Source organism: Ovis aries, chromosome 19 (assembly GCF_016772045.2).
Source record: "Ovis aries strain OAR_USU_Benz2616 breed Rambouillet chromosome 19, ARS-UI_Ramb_v3.0, whole genome shotgun sequence".
In the NCBI taxonomy this organism is placed as follows: domain Eukaryota; kingdom Metazoa; phylum Chordata; class Mammalia; order Artiodactyla; family Bovidae; genus Ovis; species Ovis aries.
In genome coordinates, this window is record NC_056072.1 from 37,010,727 (window position 1) to 37,027,132 (window position 16,406).

Below are 16,406 nucleotides of genomic sequence, written 5' to 3' on the forward strand. Positions count from 1 at the left end.
GCATGTGGTGCTTTGGATATTATGAACCTTTTAACCATATTAATTCCTCCAGCCTATGAGCACAGAATCTTTCCATGTATTTCTGCCTTCTTCAGTGTCTTTTATCAATGTCTTGTAGTTTTCAATGTACAGATCTTTCACCTCCTTGGTTAAATTTATTCCTAGGTGTTTTATTCTGTTTTATTCCATTTTAAATGGGATTTGTTTTCCTATAACTGCATTCTTAATCCTTGTGGGGATTCAGCCTTCCAGCTCTGTTCTTCCCTCTCTCTCACCTTCCTGATTGATTATTCCATTGTTTTCAGTCATCTCTTTTCTTTAGGAGTCTCACCTTCTCTGTCTACTCAAAAAAAAAATTCTTTTTTCTCATTTTCCTTTTCAAAGGAAACTCTAGGGTTTATTTTTTTTTCTTTTCTTTCTTTTTTTTTACTTCTGCCAGACAGTGGTAGAGAGGAATGGCTAGAGCAGTTATATTTCAAATTAATTGTACTTGAGCCACACAAGTTGCTGGGAACCCCAGAGGCTGTAGAATTCTTCAGACTTGGTTATATCCTGGCCCTGCCACACTTCAGACACTTGACTTAGAACAAGGATGCCTAATTTTCTGAGCTGTGAGTTTGCCATCTGTAAAATGGTAAAATGGTAACTATGCAAAGTCTCTCTGGGAAAACTATAAATAATCGAGTGGCTTGGGGATTGACAGGGTGCGATACGGAAGGGAGAGAAGATTTCTCTGTCTCTGCCTGTGTCACCACTCGACACTCTTTCTGATTCTTGCTTTAGACCTACCGCCGCCTGCTCTGTCCCTCTCTGTCTTCATGTCCTGCCAAACTCAACTCTGTGCAACTGCTCCAAGGAGCACAGAGTAAAGTGTTCAGAAATGAATCTAAGCTGACAGCTGACGCTTTAGCCAACTTTTGAAAACGCTGGCGTCAGTTGGGAAAATGCATGCTCCATTGACACTTCTTTCTGACTCCCGCAGACTAGAAATCTTGCCAGATATGCACTGAGGAGATCCTCTTCTCTGATCATCCAAAACGTGCCTAGAAATTTACATCTTTGCATGTGCCATGCAGATCGATCTTTCTAAATCCTTCCTCAAATATTGCTTTCAAGTGCCATGTAAGAACAGAAGACCTACGAAGAAAGCCTGGCCTGTGGCTAAATTTAGAAGTTGGTCAGACAGAAGCAATGAGAAAAGCAGACTCTGATAGTTACCCTCCTGCCAGCATGCTTTCCCATCAGCCTAAACCCAAAGTAAAGAGTTGGAGACTAGTGGACCTGGTTGGTCAGGGGGGTTGGAGGCCCTCACATGACACTAAGTTGGCCAAAATGAGACTCAGGGCTGCTAGATGGTAGAGGGAGAAGCTCCATCAAAATAGTTTCTCATTAGCAGGGCATGCTGGTGGTCCTTTCCAAACATCCCCTTGGCCACAAGGCTTCAAGCGAATGCTGTGAGCAATCGGGCAACCACCTTCATAAGCCATGTCAGGAAAAGAGTGGCCTCTCATCCTATTTACCTGGGGCAGGCCTGGTGTAATTGTTAATTGCCCCTCCTTCCATGGTCTAAAGTGTCCTTGTTAAACAGTCAACTGGGTGGTCACTTGATAGTCCACCCCCTTCATGCCCTCAGTCAACCTGCACCTTCATTCTGGTTCTCTCCTCCTCTGCACCCACTCACTCTGCTTCCATTTTACCTGATATGTGCAGACACATGTCTTAACTTCCCTCCCCTCATCAAGTGACACCTTGACCTAATGTCAGTGAGATGTCAGGGCACAGCCTTAGAGCCCAGTGAATCAGATGCTGGACACTTGCTACCCCATCCCATCCCATTACAGGAAGTTCTCTTCTTAGCTGTTCTTGACAGCTAACTCAGAGCTGTTGTTGGCTTTCTACATGTGCATTTTTTTCATTTTGCTTCCCCCTTGGACACTATTAAAAACCCACCTGTTTGTGGGCAAGATGTACTTCATGCCAGGCAAATAGCAAATGGCACCCTCCTCTTCATGAGAAATAATCCAAGCGTCCACCTGGAGAAGCATGAGTTCCACCTGCGCACAATAGCATGATCATCAGGAAGGCTGTATACAGTCACAGAGGTTGTACTCTGTACAAACCCAAGGGTGCCATTCCCATAGGCTACAATGTGAGGGGCATCCTCTATGATTATCTGGCACAGTGGCCCTAATACAAATGATAATAAAAGTAATACATCTCATTGTTCGTTAAGCTATGGATCAAGCACTCTATTGAGTATTTTTATATGGAGGACCTCATTTAACCTTTTCCATAACTTTCTGGTGTTGTAATTAAATTTTTATCCTCACTTAAAGATGAGGAAGCTGGAGGCTTAGCTAAGTTAATTCATCCAAGTTCATGTAGTTACTAAGTAATAAGGCTAGGATTTGAAGCCCAGAAGCCTGACCTCAGGAATACATGCTCTGAATCGTTATATTCTACCTCCTCCCGTGTTGACATGCACCCAAGGTGAATTCTTTTATTTTATTTTTGGCTTGGCCAGCCCCTTTCTGCATAGTTGGCATCAAAGTATTAGAATTCTCTAGAGGGTGACTACCCCACCCTCTTCTTAAAATGAAATTCTTGGTCCAGTTGGTTGATAATCAGACCTTAAGGTATGTGGTTGAGGGGAAGTCTTGATGAAGATGGAGCATGTCAGTGGTCCCCTTTGTGTATTGAGAAGTCTGTTGACTATACTTGGGAAGGGGGGGTTAATGTTTATTCATGGTACCACAAGGGTAGAGCCTGGACTTTCAGATATAGCACACAATAACTGAAGAAGAGAAAAATGCTCTCTTCAGAAAACCACAATGTTGTAAACAAGACCACCTGGGACTCTGGGAAGTTGACATCAAATCTATGGGCTCCATTTAGTTCATCTGCAAAATGGGTATTATATGTCAGACTTTGCTGAATCAAGGTCTTAGACTAAATGAGGTTAAGTGAGGGATTCAGTGCAGTGCCTAGCATATTTTAGGCCTTCTGCAAATGTTACTTCTCTTTGGTATGGTGAACTCTTGATGGAGAGTTCAGATGATGACCAGCGCTTCAGCAAAGACTGTGTGTCACAGTGTTGGGCTTTTAAGATCACCTGCCAACTTTGGGCTAGTTATTTAGCTTTTCACTGCTCAGTTTTACTCACTTTTGAACTATTATGCTCTTGAGGCTGAGTTTTTAAAAATTGACTTTTTAATTCTTTTGAAAATTACCATCTTAAGAAACGTATAGTATTATAATCTATAAATTTATAGATTATAAAAAGCCCTATAAGTAAGCTCATGAATTTACTTATAGGGCTTTTGATCAAATATGAATTCTGAGTATGTGGGTTATACATCCCTTAGCTTTAAGGAGTAAATCTCCCAGGACTTAGGAGTGTTCTTTTTTTTTTTACCTTTTCTTACCTTTACCCAGAATACTCTCCTTCCTCCCTAGTACCTCTGTATCACAATAAGGCTGCTTTCCTCCTTTCCTTACTTCAGTGACCCTTGCTCATCCTTCAAGTCTCAGACAAGTTGTCATATCTTTTCAGAAGCCCTTGCTGATCACACCTCCCCTTGAATGCCTGAGTCAGGTAGCCCTCCTGTCCACTCTCATTGCACCCTGAAAATACTCTGCTTCAACAGTTAGCACTCTGCATCATTTTTGCCTGTCTTTGCTATCGATATTGTCTGAAGTCATAAAGCTTGTTCACCAGAGTTTTCCCCAGCTTTTAGCACAGTGGCTGTGGCACTGAAGACACTTTATGAATGAGTGACTCCATGAATGAATGCAGTGAGAGAATAATAGTTAGGTAGAGGGAAGAAGGAAGGAAGGAAAGGAAGAAAGGAAAGAAGGAAGGGAAGGAAAGAGGAAGAAAGGGAGAGAGAGAGAGAAAGGAAGGAAGGAAGGAAGAAGAAAAGACTTTATAAAACAATACCTGCTAACTGGCTTCAACTCTAAAATCACAGCGTTGTAAAATGGCTTTTAGAACAGTCAGACAAGCTCTGTTTTTCCTGTAAGGACAGCTGTTTTACTTTCCTGTCACATTGCCATGGACAAGCTGTGCTCAGATCTGCCTGGCCTTTGTAGAGCTGCCCACCCCATGGCTGTTTGACCCAGTGCAGGGACTTGGACCATGCATATTTGGATTCTAAAAACTTTTATTGATATCAGCTGTAAAATGATTCCCAAGTTCATCTTCTTAGCACAGAAAAATTAGTCATGAGCTGCAGGTCCTTGGCCAGTTGGTTACAAAGATTTTATGAAGTTTACAGTAGGGAGTGATCAGGTTTTGATGTGTGAACAAGGGCCAAATACTAACTCTTTATTACTCATTCCTTCATTCATGTATTCAACAAATCTTTATAGAGTACTTGCAAAGCGCCAGGCATTAGGTATTATGGTTACAGTAGAAAATGTGGAATTGCTATGGTAGGGATTGATTGTCTAGTGAAAGACGCAGAGAGAAGACAAGCAAACAGACATGTCCTATGAAATCGCCAATTATGAAAAGTGCTGTGATGAAAAAAAAAAACACAGTACAGACAAGGTGCTGAGCTAGAGAATGATAGGCTAGCCCTACCTTCTCTAGGGTGGTCAGGGGCAAAGTGCCAAGAGGCAGTGATTCTAGGTGGAAGAGAGAAGGAGGACAGAGCCCAGCCTGTCTGTGGACCTGTGATCAGTGATTTTTGATGTTCCTACTGGGACACACTGAAGGCTGAGGTAATGGGCAGCTGTGTTTGTTTGTTTGTTTTTAATCAATAAAGAATTTTAAAATTATGTACATTTTTAGACATAATGCTATGACATAGTAGATTATAGTGCAAATAGAATTTTTCTGTGTGCCTTGGAAAACTAGGAAACCCATGTGACTCTCTGTATTGTGATATTCCCTTTATTGTGATGATCTGGAACCAAACCCACTATATCTCTGAGGTGTGTTTGTATTGGTTGAATGAGTGAATGACTTTAAAGTTACAAAATGTATCCACACAGTTAATTTCTGCCTTCTCCCCTGGCACATATAATAATTTAGGACAGAGATGGCCAAACTCCACCTTTAAAATGAACCTGTTGTAATTTGAAGGTTGCTTTTTCTTTTTTGGACATAAAGCAATGTTTGGATGAATTGATCTTTACTTTCTGTTCCTTTTAGCCAAAGACTCTGTTTAGCACAACCAGAACACTCTACTGTCAAATTCTTCATTTGTTCATTTGCTTGCTTTCCCACACACTGTTCGACAAAGATAGCCTGACCCTAGTAAGAACACAACACATTCTTTCATCCTTGGAGAAAATCAGCAACCGTACAGGTTCAGCAGGTGAATATGAAGAATGATTTTTCTTTCCTCCATGGTTAGAGTACCTAAGCAAACAAAGTAAAACAACTCAATTCCAATCTTTTAGGAAAGACAATTTGTACTCTTTGCATTAAATGATCCTGTTTAGACATCACCCTGTGGTCAGCCAAACTAGCTAAAGAAAATAGTGCCCTAAAAGTTTATTTTAGATCTTCCTCACCCTCAAATTTAAAACATTACCCCACCCCCTTGAGTTTCAACACATTTATAGACACATGTAGCCCATGGGACAAGGGGCAAACTACCCTAGTTAACCCAGGGTTGTTAGGATAGTTGCTTACTGAATCACAGGTATGCTGAATTTCAGAGAGGCTAGTGCTGTGTCTTAGATACTTTGTATAGATTTGTGTAAAAGCTATAAAGAAATTGGAGAAAAATCTTCTGAAAATTAAACTAAGCTTAGTTGAGCTTTTCCATCTGTTTTCCAGAATATTCTAGGTCATATTCCAGGACAGAGGAAAGAGTCATAGATTTTACATGGGTGGAATGGGTGATATTACTGAAAGCTAATAAAACCCTATAGTATGGGCTGGATTGCTTTCTGATTACCCAGCCCCTATACCCTGGTTAGGATTTAAAACTCCAGGAGAACACCCATGCTAAGTGATTTTCAGAGCCACTGTTGACTCATTCCAAACCACTGGGCAAGTCACTTATTTACTTACTTTGGTTATTCTGAAAGTTATATTCAAAATAGGGTTTCCCAACGCCCTTTGCCACCATTGGCAAGTAGTTTTTATGGTAGTTAAGCATTACTTAAGACCAAGGGAGAAACATCTAACAAGCAGAAAAGTAACCCTTGCTTTTCTGCTCCAGACTGTTACTTACTGATGTAGCTTAAAGTCCTATGGATTAGTGAAAATAAACGAGGACACTGGAAGGTTTAGTCCAGGTTGACTGCTCAGTAATCATGTTCCTCTTTGCACTACCTAAGTCCTGATTTCTCAGGAATTACCTTTTCTATGGGGAGTTAAGTATGTCTTCTGCACAGATCTACACATGACAGATTAGCCAGTTTTATTTTGTGACATCCAGTGGCTCATTTAGCTTTTTTTAAAATGAAGCCACAGAAACATTATTACTTCACAATGGTTCTCAGTATCCTTCGGGAGAAGAGAAATCCCAAGAACTGCCGAGTCAGAGCTGGGCTAGGCGTCAGGCACAGCTAGTCTCCTGCTCTGGTAGGAAGGGATTTGCTCCTCTATGCCCATCTCACACTGTTTGCTATTCAGATTTATGCCCCAGAAAAATTATGACTGGTTCCATACCCTAGATGTTGAGTTTGAAGCAACAGAAATTTTAAATTAAATTTGCAAATATTTGGTAAGGAGCTATCAAGACACAGCCACATACATAGCCACTCTACTTTTTGAAAGAAGAAAGCAGTTCACAAAAGACATGGATATACCAGGTGACCCATCATTTCTAACTCCTAAGGATACACCCAAAGGAATTGAAATCAGGTGTTCAAATTTGCATACAAATGTTAATAGCAGCACTCTTCATAATAGCCAAAAGACTGAGACAACCCAAATGTCCATTAACATTTGAATAAACAAAATGTGGTATACCCATACAATGGACTATTCAGCCATAAACAGGAATGAAATACTGATCCATGCTCAACATGGCAAGACCTTGAAAGCATTCTGCTAAATGAAAGAAGCCAGACAACAACAGGCCACATATCGGATGATTCTATTTCTATGAAATACCCAGAATAGGCAAATCCATGAAGACAGAAAGTAGCTTGGTAGTTGCAGCAGTCTGAGAGAAAGAGGGAATGAGGAGTGATTGCTTAATGGGTGTAGGGTTCCCTTTTGGGGTGATGTGATTTCACAACATGGCCAGTGATTACGTGCCACTGAATTGTACACTTTCAAATGGTTAAAATGGTAACTGGATTATGTTTATTTTCCTAACCAAAAAAAAAAAAAAAAAAAAAAGAAAGAAGGAAGGAAGGGAGAAAGGAAGGAAGAAATGAGGAAAGAAAGAAAAAGAAAAGAAAGGCAAGGGGTATATGAGGTAAGACATCTCTGGGTCAAGCTGAATTCCACACTCAAATGCTTTGGGATAAGGCAGGTCATAAAAGCAAAGGAGACTCGTCAGAGACAAAAGAGAAATGGGATCTGTGATGCTCTCTAGTCTAAAAGGAGAAAGTTTAAAATATATTATGTGAACAACAATGACAGTTCACAGTAGTCGGATAAGGCCCCAAGACAACAGAGTTTATAATCCTTGGTTAAAGGAAACCTAAGCTGTCCTTGACACAGGTTGGTTACAGTACCTTTCCTATGTAATCTAGAGTCTTGAAATGTTGAGTGACACTGATGCTTTAGATAGGACAGGCTTTGGAAGACCTTTAACAGCACAGATAACTAAGGTAAAACTTCTACAGTGGGGTTTGCTCTTGGTCAAAGTAAAATGAGATAAGTAATTTATGGTCAGCACAAAGATCATTCTAGATTGAAACATACCACTTGCTCTATGTTCTCCACATGGTTTATGGGAATAAAAAACATCTATCCTGTTTACCTCACAAAGAGATGGATAGCCTGGGATCTTTAGGCAGCTAAATCCTAGTTTATTCTTTTGAAAAATGGAAATTATAGTAGTGGCTCAATCTTGATCCCTAGCTGTCTACTTCTCTAATGTCCATCTTTGCTACTAAAATACAGCTCATCTCTGTGCTCTTTGTTTCCATTACCATTACCATTCATCCAGACCTATCATAGGGCCAGACACTTCTTAGGAAGTTGGTGGATACTGGCCAAATGATCCAGGGATGACACCAGTTCAGTCTGGAGAAGAAAAGGCTGTAGGTGCCACAGAAAAGCTACCTCAGGTGCCTGAGGGTGGTTATTTGTAGGAAACAAAACTTGTCCTTTATGCTCCCTTGGAATTAACCACTAGGACAAGAGGTTGGAGTCAGCAAAGAGATAGGCTTAGTTCTATGTTATGAAATGGACCACCTGAACAGGGAATAACTTCCCTGACTCTAGGGGAATTTCAACATCAACATCTAGAGGCCGTATGTTTTAAAGAGATTTAGTGTTTGAGTGAGTGAAGTAAGGTTCTTTCCAAATCCAATTTTCATTCATTCACACTTTCATTGCTTCATCCTGATAGTCACTTATTGAATGCTGATCACTGTGGCAGAAACAGTATTGTTGTTACCAAGTTCAAGCTCATGCTGCTTGCCACATGACATATCCGTAAATCGAGGGATGAGGTATTGGGGCAAGGAATAGCAATTTTCTGACGTGGACTAGTGTCCCAAAGAACCATCTTAACCAGAGCTAGACTTATTGGTTGTTGCAGACTTCTTGATACCAGAATTCTTTGTTCTCAGAGCTGTCCAAGTAGGTCTGGTCACAACATTCCCATAAACCTCCAATAGGACCATTGTTATTTTCTTTTAGGCAGCTTTTTATCCTTATATGAATGAATACTTTAAAGGTCAGAGCCTTGACAATGGGCTGTAACATACATTACAGGCAACATTCTTTTATAAAAGGTGCAGAGGCAGCATGGCTAAGTACAGGCAACAGAGCACAAGAGTTAGAGCCAAAGGATTTAGATCCAATATGGAGTCATATGTGTTCTTCTCAGTTACCTTGTTAAGTTACGAGGGTAAAATAATGAGTTCTCTGATAATACACTCAATGATCTCCCAATCTTAAAGAGTATATAGAAAGGAAAATAAATTATCACAATAATAAGACATGAGAAATCCTTTGTTGTTCTTCCACATCACCACCTGTTTTGTCTGTCTATAACAGTGCACCAAGACTTGTGGTGAAGGCTCCAGGTACCGGAAGGTGGTATGTGTGGATGAGGACAGAGGTGGTGAGGTTCACGGCGTGCACTGTGGCATGAGCACAAGGCCTGTGGACCGGGAGAGCTGTAGTCTGCAGCCCTGCGAGTATGTCTGGATCACAGGAGAATGGTCAGAGGTATGGTCTTGGGGGTTCTGGAACCGCCTTCAGGCAGCAATGGCCTAGGGGTGGCAGACTGATGAGGGCGAGAATGGGGGAGATGCACACCCACCTGCTGGTTCTTTCCTTGAGCACTGGAAGCCCTCAGACAAGTCCCTCAGCCTTCCTGGGCTGGAGTCCTACATAGGCAAACCGGGGGAGGTCCATGAGAACGTGTCCAAGCTCCCCTCAAGTCTAAAATTGTGTGATTCACCCCGATGTCCTGTTATTATCATTAGAAAGGAATTCTTAGAGCATGGCTATAGGTGCCCGAAGAAGGGTAAGTATAAGAAAATATCTTAAGGGACTTTCCTGGCAGTCCAGTGGTTAAGACTCTGTACAATGCAACAGGTATGAGTTTGATCCCTCGTCGGGGAACTAAGATCCGCCATGCTGCAGGGCACAGCCAAAAAAACGAAAATATCTTAGCATGAGGGAGGCAATAAGAAATGGTGGCGACTGTGACAAACTAGCACATGGTGTGTGAAAGGAACAGGTTCTCTTCCCCTCCAGTGAAGGCCATGCAGAAATGTGGGTCCTGTGTTAGCAGAGGTGATCTTTCAGAGTCAATTGTAGGATGTTCCCCACTTTATTCCTCTCTCCGACGCCCAGCCCCCAGAGATGAGAGCCTCTTACACATCAGAACTCTGGTGTGCAAAGGATAAAGGAAGCCAGAGGTGCTCAACATTTTCAGGATGCTCTTAACAGCTACTGAAGGGTGTGTGTTCTTTTCAGAGCCATGGAGGCCTCTGGATAGAACTTGACCATTTTTGGAGCTCCCTTCCATTGCTATAAAAGACTACCTCCCAGCGCATCCCCCACATAAATGGGAATTTCTATTGCTCCTGTCTGGCAGGGGGAAAGGGTCTTAGCACCTGCCATCTCAGACGTTCAGCCTTTAAAGTAGTGCAGACTGAGGTCAAGGCGTGCATTTTAGATACTCTAAAATACCCGCAGCTTGGACAGACACCGTTGGTGAGCCATCTACCCACGCACGACAGACCTCAGATGAGCCCTGCACTCTGCTGGCCTGGTATCAGCTGCATCTTTGGGCATTTGAACAGCTGCAGCCAAAGAAGGAAGAAGTGGACGCAGAGTGTTTCCAAGTCTCGAGCCAGCTGGAAGGGAAGGCCCGAGGATGTTCTGGGTGCCTGTGACTGGGCTGGCTCCCTCCTCTCTCTGAGACCCCATCACGGGGAGCCTTCCCCCTGGAAATGCTATAGGAGCGGCCAGCCATGTGGCTTAATGTGATAACTCAGGAGACAGCAGGAAAAAGAGACACTGGTTTTAATAGGAAGTGAGAACTGATGGAAGCTATGGTTGTTGTCGTTGTTTAGTGTCTAAGTCGTGTCTGACTCTTTGCAACCCCATGGACTGTAGCCTGCAAGGCTCCTCTGGCCACCAGATTTTCCAGGCAGGGAATACTGGAATGAGTTGCCATTTTCTACTCCATAGAATTTTCCCTGACCAGGGATCAAACCTGCATCTCCTGCATTGGCAGGCAGATTCTTTACGACTGAGCCAGGAAGATATGATCCCTCCCCCCGAGAAAAGCAAAACACACCACATGCTGCATAAAATTTCCAGGGTTCATCTGGCCCCTTCTTTGACCTTGAGAATCCTGAAACTCTTAATTTTGTGTAACATTTTTACAGCAAGTGGCCAATTATTTGATGACTTTTCCCAAAAGTATCATCAAAACTAAATTTGTTGGTTAATTTCTGTTCTCTTTTTAAAACAGTATATTACATAAAGTATGTAGCTGAGGAAGTTGAACACAATCTAGAAATCTTACCAATAACCAATTAGATGTCCCGTCATGGAAGGGAGCTGGGACACCTGTGAAAAACTTCTTTTTTTTCCTTTTGTGGATTGTCTGGGTATTTTTAAGTGCCATATAATTATGGCAAAAGGCCTAAATGAGTGCATGATTTAGAGAGAGAGAGTGAAAGAGAAGCAGAAAGGTAACATTTAAGTCAAGATCCTGGATTGGCCAAAAAAGTTTGTTTGGTCTTTCTGCTACTACAAACCTGAATGAACTTTTTGGCCAACCCAATACATAGCCAGGGAGACAGGAAACAAGAGGGACTGAGCAGAGGGCAGATGGGCCAGTAGACCATCAAGTAGGGAAGGATATTGTCCCACAGTCCTCTTTGGGCAAAGAGCCTGGATTTTACACAGAGGGCGTCTCCAGCTCTCTCTGTATCTCACTGGTCACTTCTCAGATGCAGTCCTGGTAGGTTCAGAAAAGTGTGATTTGTTCACCCTTGTAGAGCTGTGGATGCTGTAAGTGGACCCAAAGACAGCCAGAGCGCCTCCCGCATCTGCTTCTCCCCTTGAAAATCCAGAGGAGGGGCTTGAGGTGCCCCCAACGGGGGACTGTTTGGGGGCGAATATGCAGTAGCAGTATGGAGCCTGGAAGGCTCCTGTAGGGCTTGCGTGTCCCCTGAGTACTGTGGGCTGCTGCTTGTAGTGCATAAGAAGCTAATAAAGAGAGCTCTCTGCCCCATTGTCGCGGGGTCAGTGTTCGACGTGGAGGTCAGGGCCCTATTGTGGCTGCCCCCAGGCCCTGCTCCAACCTCTGCTCTCTACCCGCCTCTTCCCAGTGCTCAGTGACCTGTGGAAAGGGCTACAAACAAAGGCTGGTCTCCTGTAGCGAGATTTACACCGGGAAGGAGAATTACGAGTACAGCTACCAAACCACCATCAACTGCCCAGGCATGCAGCCGCCCAGCGTCCAACCCTGCTTCCTGCGAGAGTGCCCTGTGTCGGCCACCTGGAGAGTGGGCAACTGGGGGAGTGTAAGTAGCCAACTGGGCGGTCACGGTGGCAAGCTGCTGGATCCCAGGTCCTGACTCAGACATACCTTGCCTGAGCTGTCCTAAGTGACTGCCTCCCAGGAGAGCCCTGGGAGAGAAACAGGAGTTAGCATCGTGAAATGGGCTGATAGGGAAAGAAGGCTTCTCCGATTGTTGGGTCTGGTGCTTAGAGCAGGGGCCAGGGGGTGGGGGTGGCTAGCCCTGAAGCCAGACAGCCTCCAGCTGATTCTTGGTTCTGCCGCTTCCCAGTCGAACAGCCTTGGTGGTGGTTGTTCAGTCACTCAGTTGTGTCTGACTGTTTGCAACCCCGTGGACTGCAGCCTGCCAGGCTTCCCTGACCTTCACCATCTCTCAGAGCTTGCTCAAATTCAGTCCATTGAGTTAGTGGTGCAATCCAGCTATGTTGTCGTCTGTCATCCCCTTCTCTTCCCACCTTTGATCTTTCCCAACATCAGGGTCTTTTTCAATGAGTTGGTTCTTTGCATTAGGTGGCCAAAGTATTGGAGCTTCAGCTTCAGCATCAGTCCTTCCAGTGAATATTCAGGACTGATTTCTTTAGGATTGACTTGTTTGATCTTTGAACAAGGTGCCAAATGTTCGTGTCTGTTTCCTCCCCTGCAGAATGGGTTATGAAGATGAAATGAATACTCATGCATAAAAACCACTTGGGTTATAATGACACCTTTTTAAATTCCACATTTGACCACAATTTAAAATTAAAAAGCACCCAGAAGTCTTGTCTTTTCCCTAAAAAGGGTTATAGAAGTGTTCACTGTTGTAGCTTCTGTTGCTAAGAAGCCTGTTTGTCCCTCTGGATCAGGAATTCTTGGTTGCGTTAGGATTACAACAAGTAAGAATATTTGAAATTGAAACTGCCGTAGAAAATTGCCCTAGCCTCCTGGCTGCTGACTATGAGACTTTCACTGATGCGGAGTGATGATCAGGCAGAAGTTTGGGACCAGCTGAAAGTGGTTAAGGTTTCAATCATGGATCCACCATGACCTTAACCAAGTTTCCTCACATTTGAGCCCCAATTTTCCCTCTGTAAAAACAGAATAACACTAGTACTATCTCATAGGGTGATTGCAAGGCTTAGATGAGAAAATTATTAATTTCTCATATGCTTGAATACCTATGTAGGTACATAAGTACATATGTACAGGCATGCATGTATAAAACTCAGCACCAAGACTGGCTCATACGAAGTGCTGTCCAAGTATCGGGTATTTGTTTTCAGCAGCACGGGGGTTCTGAACAAGCCTCTAAGCTCTGAGCTCCATGCCTCGGGAAGCCCAGTCCCCAGGTTCCACAGACCCATCACTGACCCTGCTCTGTTTACAGTGCTCCGTGTCGTGTGGCGTGGGAGTGATGCATAGGTCTGTGCAGTGTCTCACCAACGACGACCAGCCCAGCCACTTATGCCCTGCTGACCTGAAGCCGGAAGAAAGAAAAACCTGCCACAATATCTATAACTGTAAGTCAGCCAACCAAAGCCACCTTTCCGGAGCTTGAGGAGCAGGTCTCGTTGTTGATGCGCTTGCCTGCCCTTTTCTGGAATAGAGAGTTTATTTTTGAGACATTGGCCCCAACGCTGACCAGTGTGCACGTGAATAATGTAACCGGTCCCATTGGCAGCCACTGCAGATCACAGCTCATGCTCATGGATTTGTGTATTCTAGGTGAGTTGCCCCAGAACTGCAAGGAAGTGAAAAGGCTGAAAGGTGCCAGTGAAGATGGGGAATACTTCCTGGTCGTCACAGGAAAGCTCCTGAAGGTACTCGTCCGAGCTCAGTCATTATTCCTACGCTGCTTTCAGAGCCAGCAGCCCTGGCTGTCGTGGGCCCATTTCCAAGCCTGCCCTGGCAGGTTTTGTCTGGTCTGTCTTTCAGGTCTTCTGTGCAGGGATGCACTCTGACCACCCCAAGGAGTACATGACCCTGGTCCACGGTGACTCTGAGAATTTCTCTGAGGTTTACGGGCACAGGTAGGAGAGCTGCAAGCTCAGAAGAGCCCGGACCACCTGGAGACCCCTAGAAACGCCTCCCCGTCCTCACCAGAACATTCTCTCTGTCATATAGGTTGCACAACCCAACCGAATGCCCCTACAATGGGAGCCGACGTGATGACTGTCAGTGTCGGAAGGACTACACGGCAGCTGGGTTCTCCAGCTTCCAGAAGGTCAGAATAGATCTGACCTCCATGCAGATCATCAGTAAGTCCCATAGAACATTCCGGGGCGTGTGTCCGTGGGTCTTTCCATTCAGGCCATGACACATCCTGCTCAGGGTTTGGGCTGAGGCCCAGAGGGTACGAAATGAACTTACGATCCAGGGATGACAACCCTGGTCTAAGCTGCCTGAAGGTGGGGTTTGCTCCACCTTTGATCACTGTGGTCCCCCCAGTGCCTGGAAAGGGCTGAGCAGTGGGCAGTGCTCCATCAGATTTGTGACAAATGAACAGGGGAGACAGAGGCACATTAAAGGGGTGCCATCATAGTGGGGACGTCAGGGCAGCATCTCCCAAAACATGACATCATGGTTGAGACCTTAAGGCCAAGTGGGAGTGAGCCAAGTATTGAGTTAGGCAGAGCGAGCATGGGAGCAGAAATTATGAAGAAAGAAGTTTTAGGGAGCAGATGCAGACTCTGAAGCTATGAAATTCATGTAGCAACATTCACCCCACCCTGGGCTACCACCAGCAGTGTATACACACGGGCACATGCACACACACATGCACACGCGCGCATACACACACACACACACACACACACACACGAGCATAAAACTAATTTGCTCTGATGGCTGATTTACGGAAGAAAAATGGAGGACAGAATTACCTGTTTTTAAAACCAGCCTGCCTGTGGGCTGATTTCATACTCTGGCCGACACTACATTTTTGTTGGGGACATTAATCATAGGAGTGGTAAAAGACAGCTCAAATATCCCAACCCATTCCCTCAAATGGACGGAAAACAGAAATAATGAATAATTAAGTTTTCTTCATTAACATTGTTCCTGTAAGCTTGCCTTGCTTTCCTTTGGAGGTAGATTACACTTGATTTGTACCAAGATATTTTTAATTGCCTTCAGCCAGACTGATGAGGGCTAAGGGCAGAGTCTGCAGTTTCCCACTTAAATACTGCCCCAGCTGAGACCCAGAGCTTCCTGGTGCTGAAGCTGGAAAAGGCAGGATGGGGGACTCAGATTTCCCTCCCACAAAACTGCAGAAAAGATTGAGGCCTTCTCTTGGTATTCCCAAAAGACAAAGCAGAAAGGTTTAAAAGCTGCCTCCGGTCTCCAGTCCCCACCAGATTTTGCAGGATTCTCAGTCTGTCTTCTCCCAAGCCACCTTCCCCGTTCTCCCAGCTGTTCTCAGGACCTACACGAGGGTTAAAAACACGAGCATTGTTTTTATTGGCTTTTTAAAAAACTACAAGTTAGCCCCAAACTTGAGAAACTGCCATTAATATTTTCAAGATGTGGGTTCTAATTGCTCCACATTTTGGCAACTAGACTGCCTGGGCCACAGGAGGACAGCTGAGCCTCAGGGAGGAACTGCTAAGTAGCTGGAAATGCTCGGCTGGCTGATTTCCCCAGTCCTGCAGCCTCTGAGGCGGCTGCCGCCGTCTACAGGAGGTTCACAATCATCCAATTACACTGCATTTAAGCGAGGTGATTCACACATTTATTTATATAGGAATTGAGTCCAGAGTCATCTGAAACCCCTTTTGTTGGCTTCCATACTGTGAGGAGACAGACAGTGCTGGTAAAACCCAGGGAAGGAGGCTCTCGGAACCACAGATATAGTGCCTGGGGGAGCAGGGAGCAGAGCAAGTGTACATCTGGATCCATTTGCTCACTAATCATATTTTGTATTTTTTTTTTTAATTTCCCATACCCTCTTGTGACTTCCCTAACTCTTCTTCTTCCCTTCTGTCTCCTTGTTAATATCTTGTCCAAACTCTTTCTCCTACTCTTCACCTTTACCCTCCCTTCAACCCTTTCTCCAAAACCCCACAGCCACTGACTTACAGTTTGCCAGGACCAATGAAGGACATCCCGTCCCCTTTGCCACTGCTGGGGACTGCTACAGTGCCGCCAAGTGCCCACAGGTACGTGCCAGGGACACCAACCCACTGGCCCCAGGGATCCACACCCTACCCTGGCCACCCCACCCCCACCCTGGGCTGCATCTGTTTCTGCAAATGTAATCAGAATGGCAGCCCTAGCTCTGCAAGGCAGTTTGGC

The 16,406-nt window shown here is 44.4% G+C and overlaps 1 protein-coding gene across 9 annotated transcripts in view; it reads left to right on the top strand.

The window, feature by feature from the left end:
• The window catches only part of ADAMTS9 (ADAM metallopeptidase with thrombospondin type 1 motif 9), a 162,402-nt gene that overhangs the window by 127,041 nt on the left and 18,955 nt on the right, over positions 1-16,406 (top strand). For all 9 annotated transcript variants that reach the window (XM_060402249.1, XM_015102339.4, XM_042236610.2 and 6 more), the window contains 7 exons: positions 9,146-9,319; positions 11,947-12,141; positions 13,501-13,633; positions 13,839-13,933; positions 14,049-14,143; positions 14,238-14,371; positions 16,179-16,270. In XM_060402249.1, the coding sequence (XP_060258232.1) occupies positions 9,146-9,319; positions 11,947-12,141; positions 13,501-13,633; positions 13,839-13,933; positions 14,049-14,143; positions 14,238-14,371; positions 16,179-16,270 (918 nt within the window). The remainder of the gene's footprint in view (positions 1-9,145; positions 9,320-11,946; positions 12,142-13,500; positions 13,634-13,838; positions 13,934-14,048; positions 14,144-14,237; positions 14,372-16,178; positions 16,271-16,406) is intronic.